This window comes from Mytilus californianus, unplaced genomic scaffold, assembly GCF_021869535.1.
Source record: "Mytilus californianus isolate M0D057914Y unplaced genomic scaffold, xbMytCali1.0.p SCAF_9, whole genome shotgun sequence".
Lineage (NCBI taxonomy): Eukaryota > Metazoa > Mollusca > Bivalvia > Mytilida > Mytilidae > Mytilus > Mytilus californianus.
This window is the reverse complement of record NW_026262745.1, coordinates 12,662,882-12,678,262: the sequence shown is the minus strand read 5'-3', so window position 1 is coordinate 12,678,262 and position 15,381 is coordinate 12,662,882. Positions and strand designations below refer to the sequence as shown.

Sequence of the window (15,381 nt, the reverse complement as noted above, 5' to 3'; positions counted from 1 at the left end):
TATATAAACACATATCTATAAAATGTGATTTCAAGTTATGGTACCTCTTTTACAGCAAACACGACACCTGTTTGGAATAACAGTACACTAGTCCACTAAAAATGACCAACTCATAACCAGTTGTTATAGAAAAAGACATAAGAGATACCAATTTCAGTGCTTACGATTCAACCAACATACGGCATTTGGTTGGTTTGACCATTTACATATGAAAGGGTGCGCATGTTCCACAGATAAATGAGAGTTATAAAATTGTATTGTTTTTATTTCTAAGCTAACAACTGCTATTAACTCTTCATATACATTGTTTGTCTAAAATATTGATCAAAACATATATTTGTACCTATTTCTATAAATAAAATTAAAAGGAATAAGTTGATTCACCGTTTTGGCTGAAAAGTTTAGGTATGATAAGGTCAAGTCTTTGGCCTCATGAATTTAATATATAAAAAAAAACTTATAAATCTACCAAATTACATTGTTCAGATGTTCATAAGAAATTAGTCCTTCAGATATCAATATTTTTAATGGCTATGAATTTTGTCTGACATACTTGCACAATCCTCTGAATTTTTTGAGTGCATAACTACAAGAACTGCTAAAATGGCCTGATTTTGATATCGTAAATTAATATTTAGATATAAGCAAGGGCTTTATCCAAAATCATATTTTTGAAAGTTCGTAAAGTATATGTTTGAATTAATGCATTGGCTTATATTTATTTATTCCAAAAACCATGTGTAAAAGTTTGGTCAAATATATAAATTTGGACATGTTTCGACACCATAGCTCCATCAGTCTTTAATGTTCTGCACTAAAATGTCCAGATTGCATTTACATGTTGATTTATCAATAAAAGTATAATCTCAAAAGGCTTGAATAATTTTACTTTTTTTTTAATTTCAGGAGTCAGATAATGCCTCTTGTCATATTCCCTCTTTTGTAGATCTATCAAATGTTACATCTATGTTCTGTGTAAATTAATTCAAAGTCAGCCTTACACATCATGAATTAAATTTGAAGGTGAAATTTATCTGGCTATTTATATTTCGAAACCAATACATGTTATCATAGAAACGAAATCATTTTATAACTTCCACATATATAATACAAAATACAAATAACTACTCTGTAACTAAAAGTCTAATGTCTTATGATCCTTGTCTGTAAGCACTTCTACATTGACACTACAGACCTCAAACTGAAAATACATGAACAAACATATTAAGATAATTGTAAATCGGCATTGGACAAAAGTAACTTATTTATATATTTTTGTATACTGTATTTTGCATAAAAGATCAGTCACATTTTTTTTTAATTTTAATTGGATAAAAGTATGACTTAAAGAAAACGAACAATGATAAACAATAACCCACCAAAAACACACACAAAAACAGAATTAGTCGGTTAAAAACGACTTAAATGTAACAATAGAATAACAATTCTTTTTTAAGCCGAAATGGATTTAACATATTAATATAATATAGTTATTGACAAGAAAGGAAAAAGGAAGTTAACCATTTGTATATATAATTTGTCATCTTAAGCTAACTAAGTCAAAACAACTGTCACGTGTTCGTAGTGTTTACACTTATTTAACACTATTTGTAGCAAATAATCGTCCGAAATACTTCCTTTGAACTCATATAAGTGTACTCTAAATTGTCGTATACTGTGGATTCATTAATATTCGTTGGATACCAATTTTCGTGGATTTCGTGGGTACAGGTGAACCACGAAATTAAATGTTCAACGAATGACAAATTTTCTATAGGCTTGTATGCAGACTTCAGCAAAACCACGAAATCAAATATCCACGAACATGCAAGTTTTCCCTAATCCACGAAAATTGGTACCCACGAAAATAAATGAATCCACAGTACTCTGTATTTAAAACTGCTCAAAATGTTTTGCCGTTTCATCTGAATGGATGGCATTTCATTTACTAGCACTGTGTTGAAACTGCTGCTGGTGGACAGGTAAACCCCCGAGGGTATCAGCTTAGTAGCCAAAGCTTCAGTACTGGCATGATTTATAATATATACTTATTTGAAATGGTGATAACGAATCATTTAGAAACTAAAGTTCCAACTCTTTCAGGAAAAGTTGACTTTAGATGAATTTGCCTATTCTGTTTATGTTCTTTTTGGTCATATAGCTCCTAATGTTTCAGGTCTTTACGTATACCTGTCTTTCAACTGATAAGGTTTTAGCGTTCCTGATAAAGGTAAATCCAAGAGCGCTTCGGGCGCAGGAAATTTATAGTTTATATATTTTTATTTTATAAGTGTTTTAATTATTTCATTTGGAGGGTTGCTACATGTTTGAAATATTGAGATGTGGTATCATTGTCAATAAAACAACTGTTCGTCAAAGACCAAAAGACAAGGAAGTGAACAATAATATGGCCTTCAACAATGAGCAAAAACCATCACCTCATAATGAGCTATAAAATACTCCTGGATGACAGAATATACTTTTTCAAATCTTAAAATTAAAACAAATATTTACATCTCGCTTGACTTCTACAACTCAAACTATTAACTTTAAAACATCAGTTAAAGCGAAGTGTTTTTATTTCTCCTGAGTCTATAGTCAATGTAATTATAATGAATATTTGTTTTTAGTTACAATTTACCTTTTCCCGTCTCTCATGAGGTCGAAAGCCTCATTAATCCTATCTAAAGGCATGGTATGAGTAATAAACTCGTCAAGCATAATCTCTCCTCTCATATACAAGTTGACGAGTTCAGGCACATGCTTGGCTCGTCGGAAATCTATGAATATATAAAAATATTAATTCCCTAATGTTACGTCAGTCAAGGATTATGCATTATCATTTGTATAGCATAGAAAAAAACTAAATATTGGAATAGATTGATAATATGTATGTATGCGTACACTGCAATGTTTTTTTACCGTTTTCTTTTTCTTCAAGGTAAAATTCAAAACAAGCATATTCATACGATAATATTTAAAAAAAAAAGTTCTTTTAGGTAGGTCCTGCAAAGGGAGTCATCTTCTATGAAAGAGTAAAAATTTCGACTATTGACATAATGTATTGTATGGGATCTTTAACATATGCTATTCTCATAAAAGATTTACGATTTAACTGTTCCGTTCTTACGATGATGTCTGTGTATGAATCGCAACGTACAAATTGGTTCAAAATACAATGTGAAATTATAGAAACCTTACCTCCATAAAGTGACCCAGTAATGCTCCTACCGTACAATAGTTCAAATGGTGGCACTTTTATAGTATCACCGTCTGGAGCTAATCCAACAACGCACAGTTTACCCCATCCTTTGTGTAATGACATAAATGCCTGTTCCTAAGAAAAAAATATGGCAGTATTAAAAAATCGAGTATCATGATTCTAATTACAAACAAAGGAAAATTCTTAAACATTTGAAATTTTAAAAATTAATACGTAACAATAGTTATTTCAAGTCCTCTGAGTACTTTCTCTTGGCTCAACGCCCATCAGGGAGCAGGCCTTTATTTTAAAACATAATAGTGACACACTCTACATTTGCTGTCTTTATTTGAGCTATTCATTAATCTAACTCTATTTTGATCAACCGTAAACTACAAAAAAAGAACCATTTAATGGTCTTAATTCTTTTTATACAAGTCCCTTAGTATAAATGAATGTTGTACGTGATACCATTTATTTTACTCATTCTTCATTGCCCCGACATACTAGTTACGCCACACACAAAACACGGCTGATCTTACAACTACATACCATTGTTTTAGTGGTTCCAACACATTCAAAAGTAAAGTCAAGACCTCCATTGGTCATTTCTTTAAGAACTTCATTTATTGGTTTGTCGTAGTCCAAAGGATTTACTCCTTCTGTTATTCCAAACTTTTTAGCTGCAGGATAAGAGTTAACATTTACAGCGTAAAAAAGGTATTTGAAACTTAGTATTAGAAGATTCAACAGAGAGTCATTTGTATTATAAAAATGTATATGTCAGTCAAAACATATTTATGTACATTAAGGCATAGGATATCACGGATTAAGGAAACAGAATAAAAAATATTACATAAAATGATGGGAATTTTAGTTTTAAGTGAACCCAGTTTGCTTTCACACGAACAGAAAGCAAGTCTTGTTTCATAAAAAATAAAAGTTATTGTTTTAGTAATACTCAACCATTTTTAATCTTTTCTGGGTTAATATCTATCCCTATGATACGTGCGGCCCCGGCTGCTTTACATCCCATTATACAAGCTAGACCTATGCAGCCACATCCCCATACAGCACAGACAGAGCCAGGTGTCACCTTTAATAAACAGACAATCATTTAGTTGCTTTTAATAAAGTAATTTCTCAAAGAAATCTAAATGATCGTAAAATCAAATATTTCAAAGATGTTTTTACATTACCGATGCTTCTATTAAAATATATTTGTGTAAATATAATGAAAATTACATCTGAAGTTTCATTTGACGAAAAGAAAAAAAAAAAGTAAAAATGCTGCACTATTTATATTTTTGATCTTGCTTAAGAACTCAGACATTCATACGCTTTATTTCAAATAACACTTTGATTTCTACTTATATTTTGCTGATAAATGTACATCATGTATCTAATAAAATGGTTACCGGTGCTGTATTGACAGCAGTGCCATATCCTGTAGCAATTCCACAACTTAGTATACAGACTTTTTCCATTGGAGCAGCTGGGTTAATCTACAAAAACATACAACAGAATCCAAAATGATACTATAGCCGCTTATCTGGTATACATTTCGAAGAGTGTATATAAAATCATGCATTTCTATTTATGCCATCCTGCCTGTAACTGTGTCATTTCTCTCTTAATCATATCTGTACATAAATTCCTTGGATTAAAAAGATTTTTATAAGACCATCTTGAAGAAATTGGCATACTTGTTTAGAAATTGTACAGGAACATGCCCAAAAAGTGAAATAATTAGAAAAAAATACATTACTTTTATAATAGTGTTCAATCTAGATATATTATCAAACAATTTTTGATAAAATGAAATCTTCAATTCAATCTTCAATAAAAAAAAAAAAAAAAAAAGAAAAGCTGTTTTTTAATTGCCCAAAGATACGTTTATGAATATCAGATGCCGTAACAAATGAAGGAGGAATAACTTAGTCAAATGCGTTGACAGCGATTGTCGTGTTTTTCACACGCTTCTCAATGGTTTAGATAATGAAAGGATAGGAACAAAGACAGATTTAGGTCCTACCTCGACATCACATTCAGGAATAGGGAAAATTGTCCCATTTCTACAAGCTCCAAGCCACCTTACTCTTATTGAACCATAGCCATCGTTTGAACATATTACAAATAATCTATAATAAATGTTCTCAAACCATGCATACCTTTACGAGCGAGATAGCTGGTACAACAGTATATTGACTAAAGGTACTGGTATCAAAGAAGTGGTATACTGTCTTCCCTTTGATGCTGAATCGAGATGTCCCATCCATCAATAAACCATTGGCATAGTTTTTGCTACAAATGAAAATTGGTGCAAATAAGACGATGCTAAAATTCAAATCTTTGTTTTTTTTAATGATAACTTTATTCATTAATGTTCGAAGAATCAACATACAAAATGTTTGTTTGCTGCAAAGTTAGTCCATTTACATAAGTCATGTCGAGGTTAAATGGTGTCTTTTGTTTTTGCTTTTTTGTATCATAAAAACAAGTCATACGTAAATATAATATGTTTCCGGGGTATACAAAAAGCAACTAAGATTAAAACATGATACAATGTTGCTATACATTTAGTTTTTTATTTATGTACAGAAATTGGTATGGTATAATATAAAACAACATATTTGTTTCAACAATAATGAGTTACAACAATAATGAGTTTGTAACTCAGAGATCATGTAACTATATCTTACTCCATGAATACTTCACAACATCCAGTCTTTCCACTTGTGCAACACCTACACTGATTACATTCTGGCAGGAACATTGCCATGACATGATCACCTGAAAAAAAACCCTGAATTGAAGAATCGGATATGTACATATACATTAATCGAAAAAATTGTCCAACAGACTAAAACTTACAATCTAACATATAGATCTGAATTAAGTTGAATCGAGAACTTTGCAGAGGAGATAAAAGTTGTTCTCGTGAATCATTGCATTAATTATATAACTTTAATACCAGAGAATTTTTAGCGACAAGGTTACCGGATTTATTAATAAAATGTTTCTACTGTATTCTCCCTCATAAATAAATAAAATAAATAAATAAATAAATAATCTTTATTTCAAGAGGATAATCCCATTAGTTAAAACTAATCTTCCTGAGAGTCCTCAAAATAATAATAATAATAAAAAAGTTACTTCACTGAATTTTTGCAAAGTATACAGATCGCAATTTTATTATGTAGGATGCAATACTGTTAGCTTAGGCTAACAATTATATGCGTCTGTTAGAGCTGTTATACAATTACATGTTAACCGAAAGTTTGATTAATTTGCTTGCAAACATTATTTGTATGTTTACTCGAGCGTTTTAATTAAGATTGGCATATGTATACAATGAACAAGCGCAGTATTACAAGAGTTAATAGTGAGATTGATTGAATTTGTAACATCTTTTATCTTACCTCCTATACATTTCTAGGAATATCATTGGTTAAAAGCGACCGCGTGGAGACCGTTTATATTTTATATGGGGTTAGTAAGCGGGGCTTATTCTAATACACGGTTAGTAGTGGTGTTACGTCCCTTTATAAAAACAATACGGCGTTGATGAAAAAGCTGAAACGTTTCTACAAACAAAGAAATTGATGATGAACGATTGAAATACATGCAGAAAACACATTAAAAGCTAACAAATTATTATTGTTGGCATTTGTTTTTGTATAGACCAATAGAAGTAGGTTCTTCATATTGAAGACTTGATCACTTTGATAGGCCACTAGTCTAAATGCCACATGTTAAGATAGTCGGTAAGATAAATTCGTTACACAGTGTGCTAGTGGCGTAATACGATATATATGGGGTCAATAAATTCAATATGGGGTTTGTGTTTATTTCAGATCTTTAGTTGTATGTCATTAATTTGTCCAAAACTTGAAAGTTTGAATTTGCTATATCATGTACATGTAGCTACATTGTATATATTAGAGCTTAGTCAGAGACCAATGTTGTTCATCAGTCATCATTTATTATGTGTTGGGTTATACATGTAGTCTCATGAAGTTAGATTGAACTAGATTCCATATCTTAAATGAATTCCCACTTAAACCTTTGATGGCTTTGTCTCTGATATAAGAATCCTCAATATATTAACTATATCTTTATTTGTATAATACATAAAGAATCACAGACATTTTAACATGCATGTAGCAAAGAAGCATCTCATCTTCAGATAGGAAAGTCCAGTTAAGGCCAAGGAACGATGATACTTCCGAGGACAGAAACTCCTTTGTCATACCCCTCTCTTCATGGAAGCAGGGAATGGTAGGCAAACATTATAATTGAGCTTCACTCTCACCCTATATGGAATTTACTGACCCCATATATATCGTATTAGGTCACTACCACACTATGCTACTAACAGTATATACCTGACAAATATTTTGCGCTCATTTATTTATCCTCATGTTTGAAAAAAAATATTTTCAATTCTTCTTTTTTTAATGTTTTTAATACAATTTGCAATAAAAGGCCAAGAACGTATTAATGGGCATTTTTGTGTTTAGATTGCTTTAGTTTTGATGTTTTTTTTTTATTTGTTTGTTTGATTATTAGAATCTTACCATTACGAATTGAATTATGACCCATTGTCTCCTATTCACAAACCTATCTGTAAAAACTACCCACAAAAACCTTAAATTCAAACCACCATTTGAAAAATATAAATCGCCGTCAAAGGATTGTTTATGGTTTGTGAAAAAAATGTGAAATGTGTGTCTGCAGTGACGAAACACTAATCAATTTTGGGCTAGATCTATACCCTAAGTAGTTGCTTCATGTCTTACAAAAATCTTTATTAAGTCAGATTATCATAAACATTCGAAAATATACCTTCTTCAAAATTAGTCACTCCATCTCCAACACTTTCAACTATCCCTGCAGCCTCATGTCCAAGGATTACAGGAAACTTTGCTGATATGCATGCGTTTATTATATGAGCATCACTGTGGCATATTCCAGTGTACGCAATCTAAAACAAAATCAAATTTGTCTTAAATAAATATAAACATCATCGGGAATTTAAAGACAAGACAAAAAAGAGAGATTTCCGTCTTATTTTGTTCCTAACGGAGCTTCATGAATACATTTTTTCTTATTTTGGAACATTCAAGATTTGTAATGTAATGTCTGTTCATTGCGGTTACGTGTTCTCTGGTTTTAAAGATAATAGTGCAAAAAAAGACAGCTTACACAACTGATCTATATGTTACACATTTTAAATCTTCAAATAAACAAGAAACAGCAATAGTTAAAAGTTAACAAATCTATACATTTAAAAGAGATTATGTCTTCGATGTAAACACTTTTTCCTGTAGAAAAACTTATTGTTATTAAAAAATCCGTCCGATCAGTGTTTGGAGATGAAAGGCAAAAATACATGATTTTCAAATTTGGTTCTAGTTGTTTTCCATTAACATAGAACTTAGATACTCAAAATCCTACCCGTTTCTTTAATACGTATATAAAAGAAAAATAATGTGAATCAGGTGATTGGTAAAATATCATTATGGTTGTATAATTTGAATTAGTGGATACGGTTACTTTTTGCAAAAGAAAAGCGTCGATATATCATGTATCATAAACACATAGACACTCCTTGAAATGAATGAGTAAGTTGTAATAGTAAAAATTAGTAATACAAGGTGTACCAATTTGCCCCCCCCCCCCCCCCCCCCCCCCCCCCGAAAAAAAAGTATGCAACAGAAAATCTATGTGGATTCAAAATCAACAACTGTATGTTTTGAAAACATTATAGTAAAATTGCATGTGTAATTTTACACTATATGGTCAAATAACAAGCCGACGGTTCATTTGGTATATTTTGGCATTACATATTTGCTTTAATAAATCCTAATATAACTGGTTTGTGTACTTTTCCCTCCGAAAGTTCCAATGAATAAGACTTTGCGAGATTTTATAGAAACCAAATTCTTTAAAGCCAAAGTTTTATTTAAGCTAGAATCTAAAAACAATATGTTAAATTAACGTATCATTCGGAACCAAAATATTTTACTCTCGAACACCAATCAATATATTAAATTATATGCTGAGTCGTATGTAGGTCGCAACACAGCTATATCAGATTATAATAAACAATTAATTTCCCCATAGGCGACAATGATAGCCTTTTTCGAGATACAGACTTTAGAAAGCTGATTTTTTTAACGAAACCTTGCTAGAATTAAAGAAAAGTTATTAGGACAGTATTTTTTGGTCCAAAAAATATAGGTTCGCGTTGCTTTTCTTAGCGTAATTTGTACTTATCTCCCATGCCTATCAATTTTGCACTTAAAAATACGTGTCTCATCCTAGCGTTTAAAAGACATCTCAGTTCCGTTAGGGCTAAGGAAAATAATTTATTTGGCCTTTGGTATAATGCAGAATGCACGAAGTCTCTAATTACAAAAAATAACGGGCGCACATATCAACCAATCAGGATTAGCTATACTCTTAATTCTGAATACCATGTTATGCTCATAAAATGGCTGCGCCCATAAAATCTAATGGTGTATTGTAACCATCAGAGGGACATGATTTATTTTATTGTGTACATATCTTAATCGTTAGACTGTTTAAACCTAGATTACATAACTTAAATCAAATTTGAAATTGTGTCATGGCCTTGGTATCTAAACACATGTCATTTTTACAAACTTCTTTATGTTTAAATGTACTACAAGACAGGGTCGTTCCTTCTATACTTATTACCAGATCTTTCTTTCTGCTCAAAATACGCTGCGACGAACAAATTTAACGCAGCTGGGTTTGTTTTCTGATTTTTTTGGTGAAAATACAGGCTCCTGTACACCTAGAATAATTTTTTATTGTTTTTATTAAATAAAACATTGTTTCCCGTCCGTACGTCCTTCTGAGACTTACTTAAAAACTGCATTGAGTTTTCGCTATCTAATTTCATTGTGCAAGCGAAAGTCGTATTGATATATTACAGAGTAAACGTTGTCACAACTATACTAGCAACTGTTTGCATTTGAAACTTTTCGAGTATGCAGCCAACTATCAACGTCCAAACCCAATATATATATGTGTGTGTGTGTATTTACATGTATATGAAATCGATGCACCATATGCACCATACGCATGTTTTCGTCAGTAGTACTTAAATAAACCATAATTAATCAATTTAAGTTAAACACCTATAATGTGTAGTCTTGATATATGTACGAGTCATTACTCTAAAAACTGACTGAAATTCTTCACATAATTATATAATGTTTTGAAAATTTGAGATAAAAATATAAATCTTTATACAGTTTATTTCTTATTAAAACAAAAAAAAAACTGTACAGATGTATTGAGAATGGAAATGGGGAATATGTCAAAGAGACAACAACCCGACCAAAGAGTAGACAACAGCAGAAGGCCACCAATGGGTCTTTAACGCAGCGAGAAAATCCCGCACCCGGAGGTGATCCTCAGCTGGCCCCTAAATAAAATTGTGTACTAGTTCAGGGAAAATGGACGTCACACTAAACTCCAAAACATATAAATGAACTAAAATAAAAAAACATACCAGACTAACAAAGGCCAGAGGCTCCTGACTTGGGACAGGGGCAAAAATGCGGTGGGGTTAAACATGTGAGATCTCAACCCTCCCCCTATACCTCTAGCCAATGTAGAATAAAGAAACACATACAATGTAGCAATACGCACAGTAAAACTCAGTTTAAAAGAAGTCCGAGTCCGATGTCAGAATAGGTAACAAAAGAAACTAAGCAAAATGACAATGATACATAAATGAACAAAGGACTACTAGCAGTTACTGACATGCCAGCTCCAGACCTCAATTAAACTGATTGAAAGATTATGTCTTCATCATATGAAAATCAAGTACAATCCCTCCCGTTAGTGGTTTAGTATCATACATGTACATGGCTACATCTTATATGCATGTAATGACGCATTCCCCCGTTTCCATTCTCTATTTTATTAATGTTAATCATTTGTTTTTGTTGTTGTACTTTTGTCAGCCTAAGAAGCGTCATTGATACAAGGATCTACTGTCTCGCTTAAAAGATGTTCATTTTCAAATGTCCTTTTTAAATCAAATTCATTAATACATCGCATAAACTTTAAAAAAAACCCTAATAACGAAGAAAAAAACATATTTTATTAGAAAATAACGGAAATACCAGTTTTAATCTGATATTACGCTCGACATGAAAAAAATACTTAGTTTTATAAGCACTTGCAGTTAGATATGGTTTCAATATAACACGTCAAACAATACGCATGACCTCGCCACACATTCACTTCAAGGTCAAAAGTCAGGAACCTGGTCAGTGGTTGTCTTAAGTCTTATCTTAACATTTTTTTTTATCTTTGAGGATTTGGTATTAATAGCAGATCTTTCATAAATTCTAATTTAATTATTCACATTTTCAGACTCGGGACTATCGAGATCATGACATATTTTATAGACAGATGTTTTTTGTTAAATACTATATGTTGACGATTTTAGTTATGAGTACGGTCGGGTTGCTGTTCTTAACTGACAAAATCTAGGGTATAATTTTGACATCTATATTTTTTCTCCGTTCATTAGCTTGCAATGTAGCTTGTATCAACAAGCGTTACTATTTCCGATCGCAATTTTATGTTTTATACTATATTCATTTTCATCAGTTGGATTTTGAATTAATTTAAAATCACTTATGTATCAAGAAAGTCATGTCTAGTATTGCCATTTCTCTAATTCTTCAGCAAGTTGACCCTTTCTGGTCCCATTGTATAACAATTTGATTAACGTGTGGTTGCCGATGATCGCAGAAGATAATTGGCTGAGTTTAAGGGTCATAACATTTATCAGCTGACTGGATTAATCGAAATGTGCTATAGTTTGTGATAACATTTTGTGAGGGAATTCGATGTTTGCTATACCACGGTTCATTTCAACGCATTTTACAACAATACCACTATACCGATCAGAATGAAATTTTTTGCAGTGTTTTAAGAAATGATTTTACTTTGCATCCATGAATTATTTTTGACACAGTAAATGTTTTAAAAGGGCGAATTTTCTGTATAAGTTAATAATTATGTAGACTTCTGAAGCCCAAACTTTCTATTGCATTAAATACGCAAATGAAATATCCGAAAACTATACCAATACAGAACGACATGATTTTGAAATTATAGCAAAATTTTTGGTTGACAAATTTTTATTCGTTATTACAAAAAATGAACTTAAAATATCTGTCATTTTCTCCCTACCCAGTTTACCCCCTATTACTTATTATGATGTGGACAGGTCATTGTTATTGAATCTTACGCAATTTGATTGGCTTAAGTTATTATTAGTTAACCATCAAACTGTTTATTTTTTTCATACATGTATATTGATTAAATCAGAACGTGCATGAATGTGTACAGTGACTTAATGACCTTCAAACTGAACACTAGACGAGTCCATATTAGTTTTTATCAATGAAACTAAAGGTATGAAAGGTAAGAATTGCCAATTCTTATATTTTCACAAAATGTTCCACATATACAGTAGATAAATTGTTTCTAAAAAACCTATTCCCGGGAAAAAGAGGAAATTTACAAATCCATTAAACAAGTAATTTTTCGAAGAGAAATGCCGAAATACATTTTACGCACGCCTATGCCAAGTAAAATTTTGGTTTATCTTAACAAAAAAAAAACATTTTTCAGTCTCGTTATAATGTTATAATTACAATTAATCCCAAACAAAAGTAGTCGATAAATAAAGTCAAAATTTGTCCGATCTGCCTATTTTTGGACACCAAATTTTCATACGATCGTTTTAAGGTCAATTTCGTCTACCTCACAAAATCTTGTTAGGCACTATAACAGCAGGTGTTAGAGAAATTGTCAATTTTGTGGAATGTCGAAGGTACTCGAAGGGGATTTTCGTTTATCAAAAATGAAAACTTATTTGATAATCATTCCAGAAACAGATTCTTACAAAGTTACTCGTGGATTATCGGATTTATCTAATCTCGATAGTTAAATTATCAATTTTAACTATCTCCATTGGATAAATCCGATAATCCACTGGTACCAATGTAAGAAGCTATATTCCTATTACAATGTATCATGAAAAAATTAACTCTTAGGAAACAATTACACGCCTGACTAAAATAAGTTAAATTCGTTTTCCTTGCTGTAACCAAACATCGAAAACCTACCCTAACGCGAACCTCTCCTCCTCTAGGTGGCGCAACCTCCACTGTTTCAATTGTAAGGGGCTTTTTGGGCTCCCAGCAAACAGCAGCTTTGCACTGAATTACCTATTCATAAAAACAATAAAAAAACACATTGTATTATAATAGTTATTTGCTTTAAAGATGTAAGTTCGACTCTCGTGAGATGACTTAACAAGGAGCATTGCCATCTTATCTGATATGTTGAAACAAAAATTCCATTACATGTACCATCTATAAGCCGCAATACATTGCTTACTGTGTTTTGACTGAGTTTGGATTCTCAGAGCAGGAGAGTCTTACCCTGTCGAAGCACCCGGTCTCGCTTCTTTTTTTCAGTTTTAGTTGGTGAGTTGTATTGTCTTTATTAATTTATTAGATTCACTTCTTCTAGACATGTGGCCTCTAGTGCGATTGACAAAGTGGTATTATCGATGTAAATTGGGAAAGTGCAAAAAGGATGTTCTAAAATGATGTTCCAGCATATTTGGCTGATAATAAAGAAAATGTTGAAATCGAATGTTGAAAAAAAAAAATGTCTAAGAATTTTTTTAATAAGATTTTTTTTTTGTTTGAATGTTGAATATTGAACCAACTAGGCATCTGTTACAATATATATATATACTTTTTCACTCATTTGGTCTTTTGGAAAATGTTGTTTGTGCTGTATTTAGACCCCTCTACCAAGAAATTTGTTTTGCATGCACACGTATAAAAATTGCGGTTTTTATCCAACGCAATCATAGGATAGAACGTTGTTTTCAATTTAGACTTGTTATATTTTTTCGTTTGGGCTTGTATTATATTTGCCTTCGGGTTTATATGATCCGTTCATCCTATTTTGACTCTTTCAAAATTCAAGAGTCTATCCTAAATTGAGGTAAATTATATGGCCTTCCAAATACCGTTTCGATTCCTAACATCACTGAAGAGACATTAATTGTCGAAATCCGGATATGGTGTACAAAAACCTTTGCACCTTTTGTTTGCGGTATGCCATCTTTTCCGCAAGTTTATTGTTTTCTGTTTAGTATTCAATTTATAATTGAGATCCATTTATTACATCGGTGATCCGTTTATTTGGCAATCGCCAATGGCAGTCAGCAGGGTTTAAGAACATCAGTTGTTCGACCTGCTAGTCAAATGCGTTTTGTTAAAATATACTTTTTCACTCATTTGGTCTTTTGGAAAATGTTGTTTGTGCTGTATTTAGACCCCTCTACCAAGAAATTTGTTTTGCATGCACACGTATAAAAATTGCGGTTTTTATCCAACGCAATCATAGGATAGAACGTTGTTTTCAATTTAGACTTGTTATATATATATATATATATATATATATATCTATTAAAATACAATTCAGAAGAAAACACAATGTTAAAAACTTCTGATCTTTTTTACTAAATAAAAAAAGTTTTTCTTACCTTTCCTTTAGTTTCAGACATTTTTTCAGGCTTCCAAACTTCGATTCTTACGTGACGGATTGAACGTATGTATAAATATTATCTTAGTGCATGCACTATATAATATACAAAGTTAAAAACAAACTGTCGACACTGTAGTATAATGTGATTATCGAAATATGAAGATCATTAAAAAACTTTATCCTATCTATCTGCTTTTGTATTCATTTTGTGTGGTATACGATTGAATGGCAAAAAAAAAAAAAAACTATGAAATTCGTCAAGTGAATTTTCAAAATATATAAGTTGGTTGCATGGACATTATGTGTCGTGCCAAGTTATATTATAAAGTTATTCCAAAGGGTTTTGGTAGAAAGGATTTATCATTTCTTGCATTATTTATAAACAAAACCTAAAACAGATGATACTGGTGATTTTCGGGTCCGACGACTTACAGAAAAGAGCGACGATTTACAGAAAAGAACAGGTACTGGACCGAAATGACCAAAAAGAATAGAAAAGAACCGAAAAGGAAATCTATTTTTTTTTTTTTTGCAATCGAAGGAGACTA

The 15,381-nt window shown here is 31.7% G+C and overlaps 1 protein-coding gene across 1 annotated transcript; it reads right to left on the bottom strand.

The window, feature by feature from the left end:
* Window positions 1-250: 250 nt before the first annotated feature.
* Window positions 251-14,937, bottom strand: LOC127715574 (alcohol dehydrogenase class-3-like). Its single transcript, XM_052221661.1, has 11 exons — window positions 14,832-14,937; window positions 13,393-13,494; window positions 8,051-8,189; window positions 5,905-5,995; window positions 5,374-5,506; window positions 4,621-4,707; window positions 4,169-4,298; window positions 3,755-3,885; window positions 3,202-3,337; window positions 2,642-2,780; window positions 251-1,201 (listed from the first exon to the last, which is right to left on the bottom strand). Exons 1-11 carry the CDS (start codon window positions 14,850-14,852, stop codon window positions 1,177-1,179), a joined length of 1,134 nt encoding a protein of 377 aa, XP_052077621.1. The 5' UTR covers window positions 14,853-14,937; the 3' UTR covers window positions 251-1,176.
* Between the last annotated feature and the right edge of the window lie 444 nt (window positions 14,938-15,381).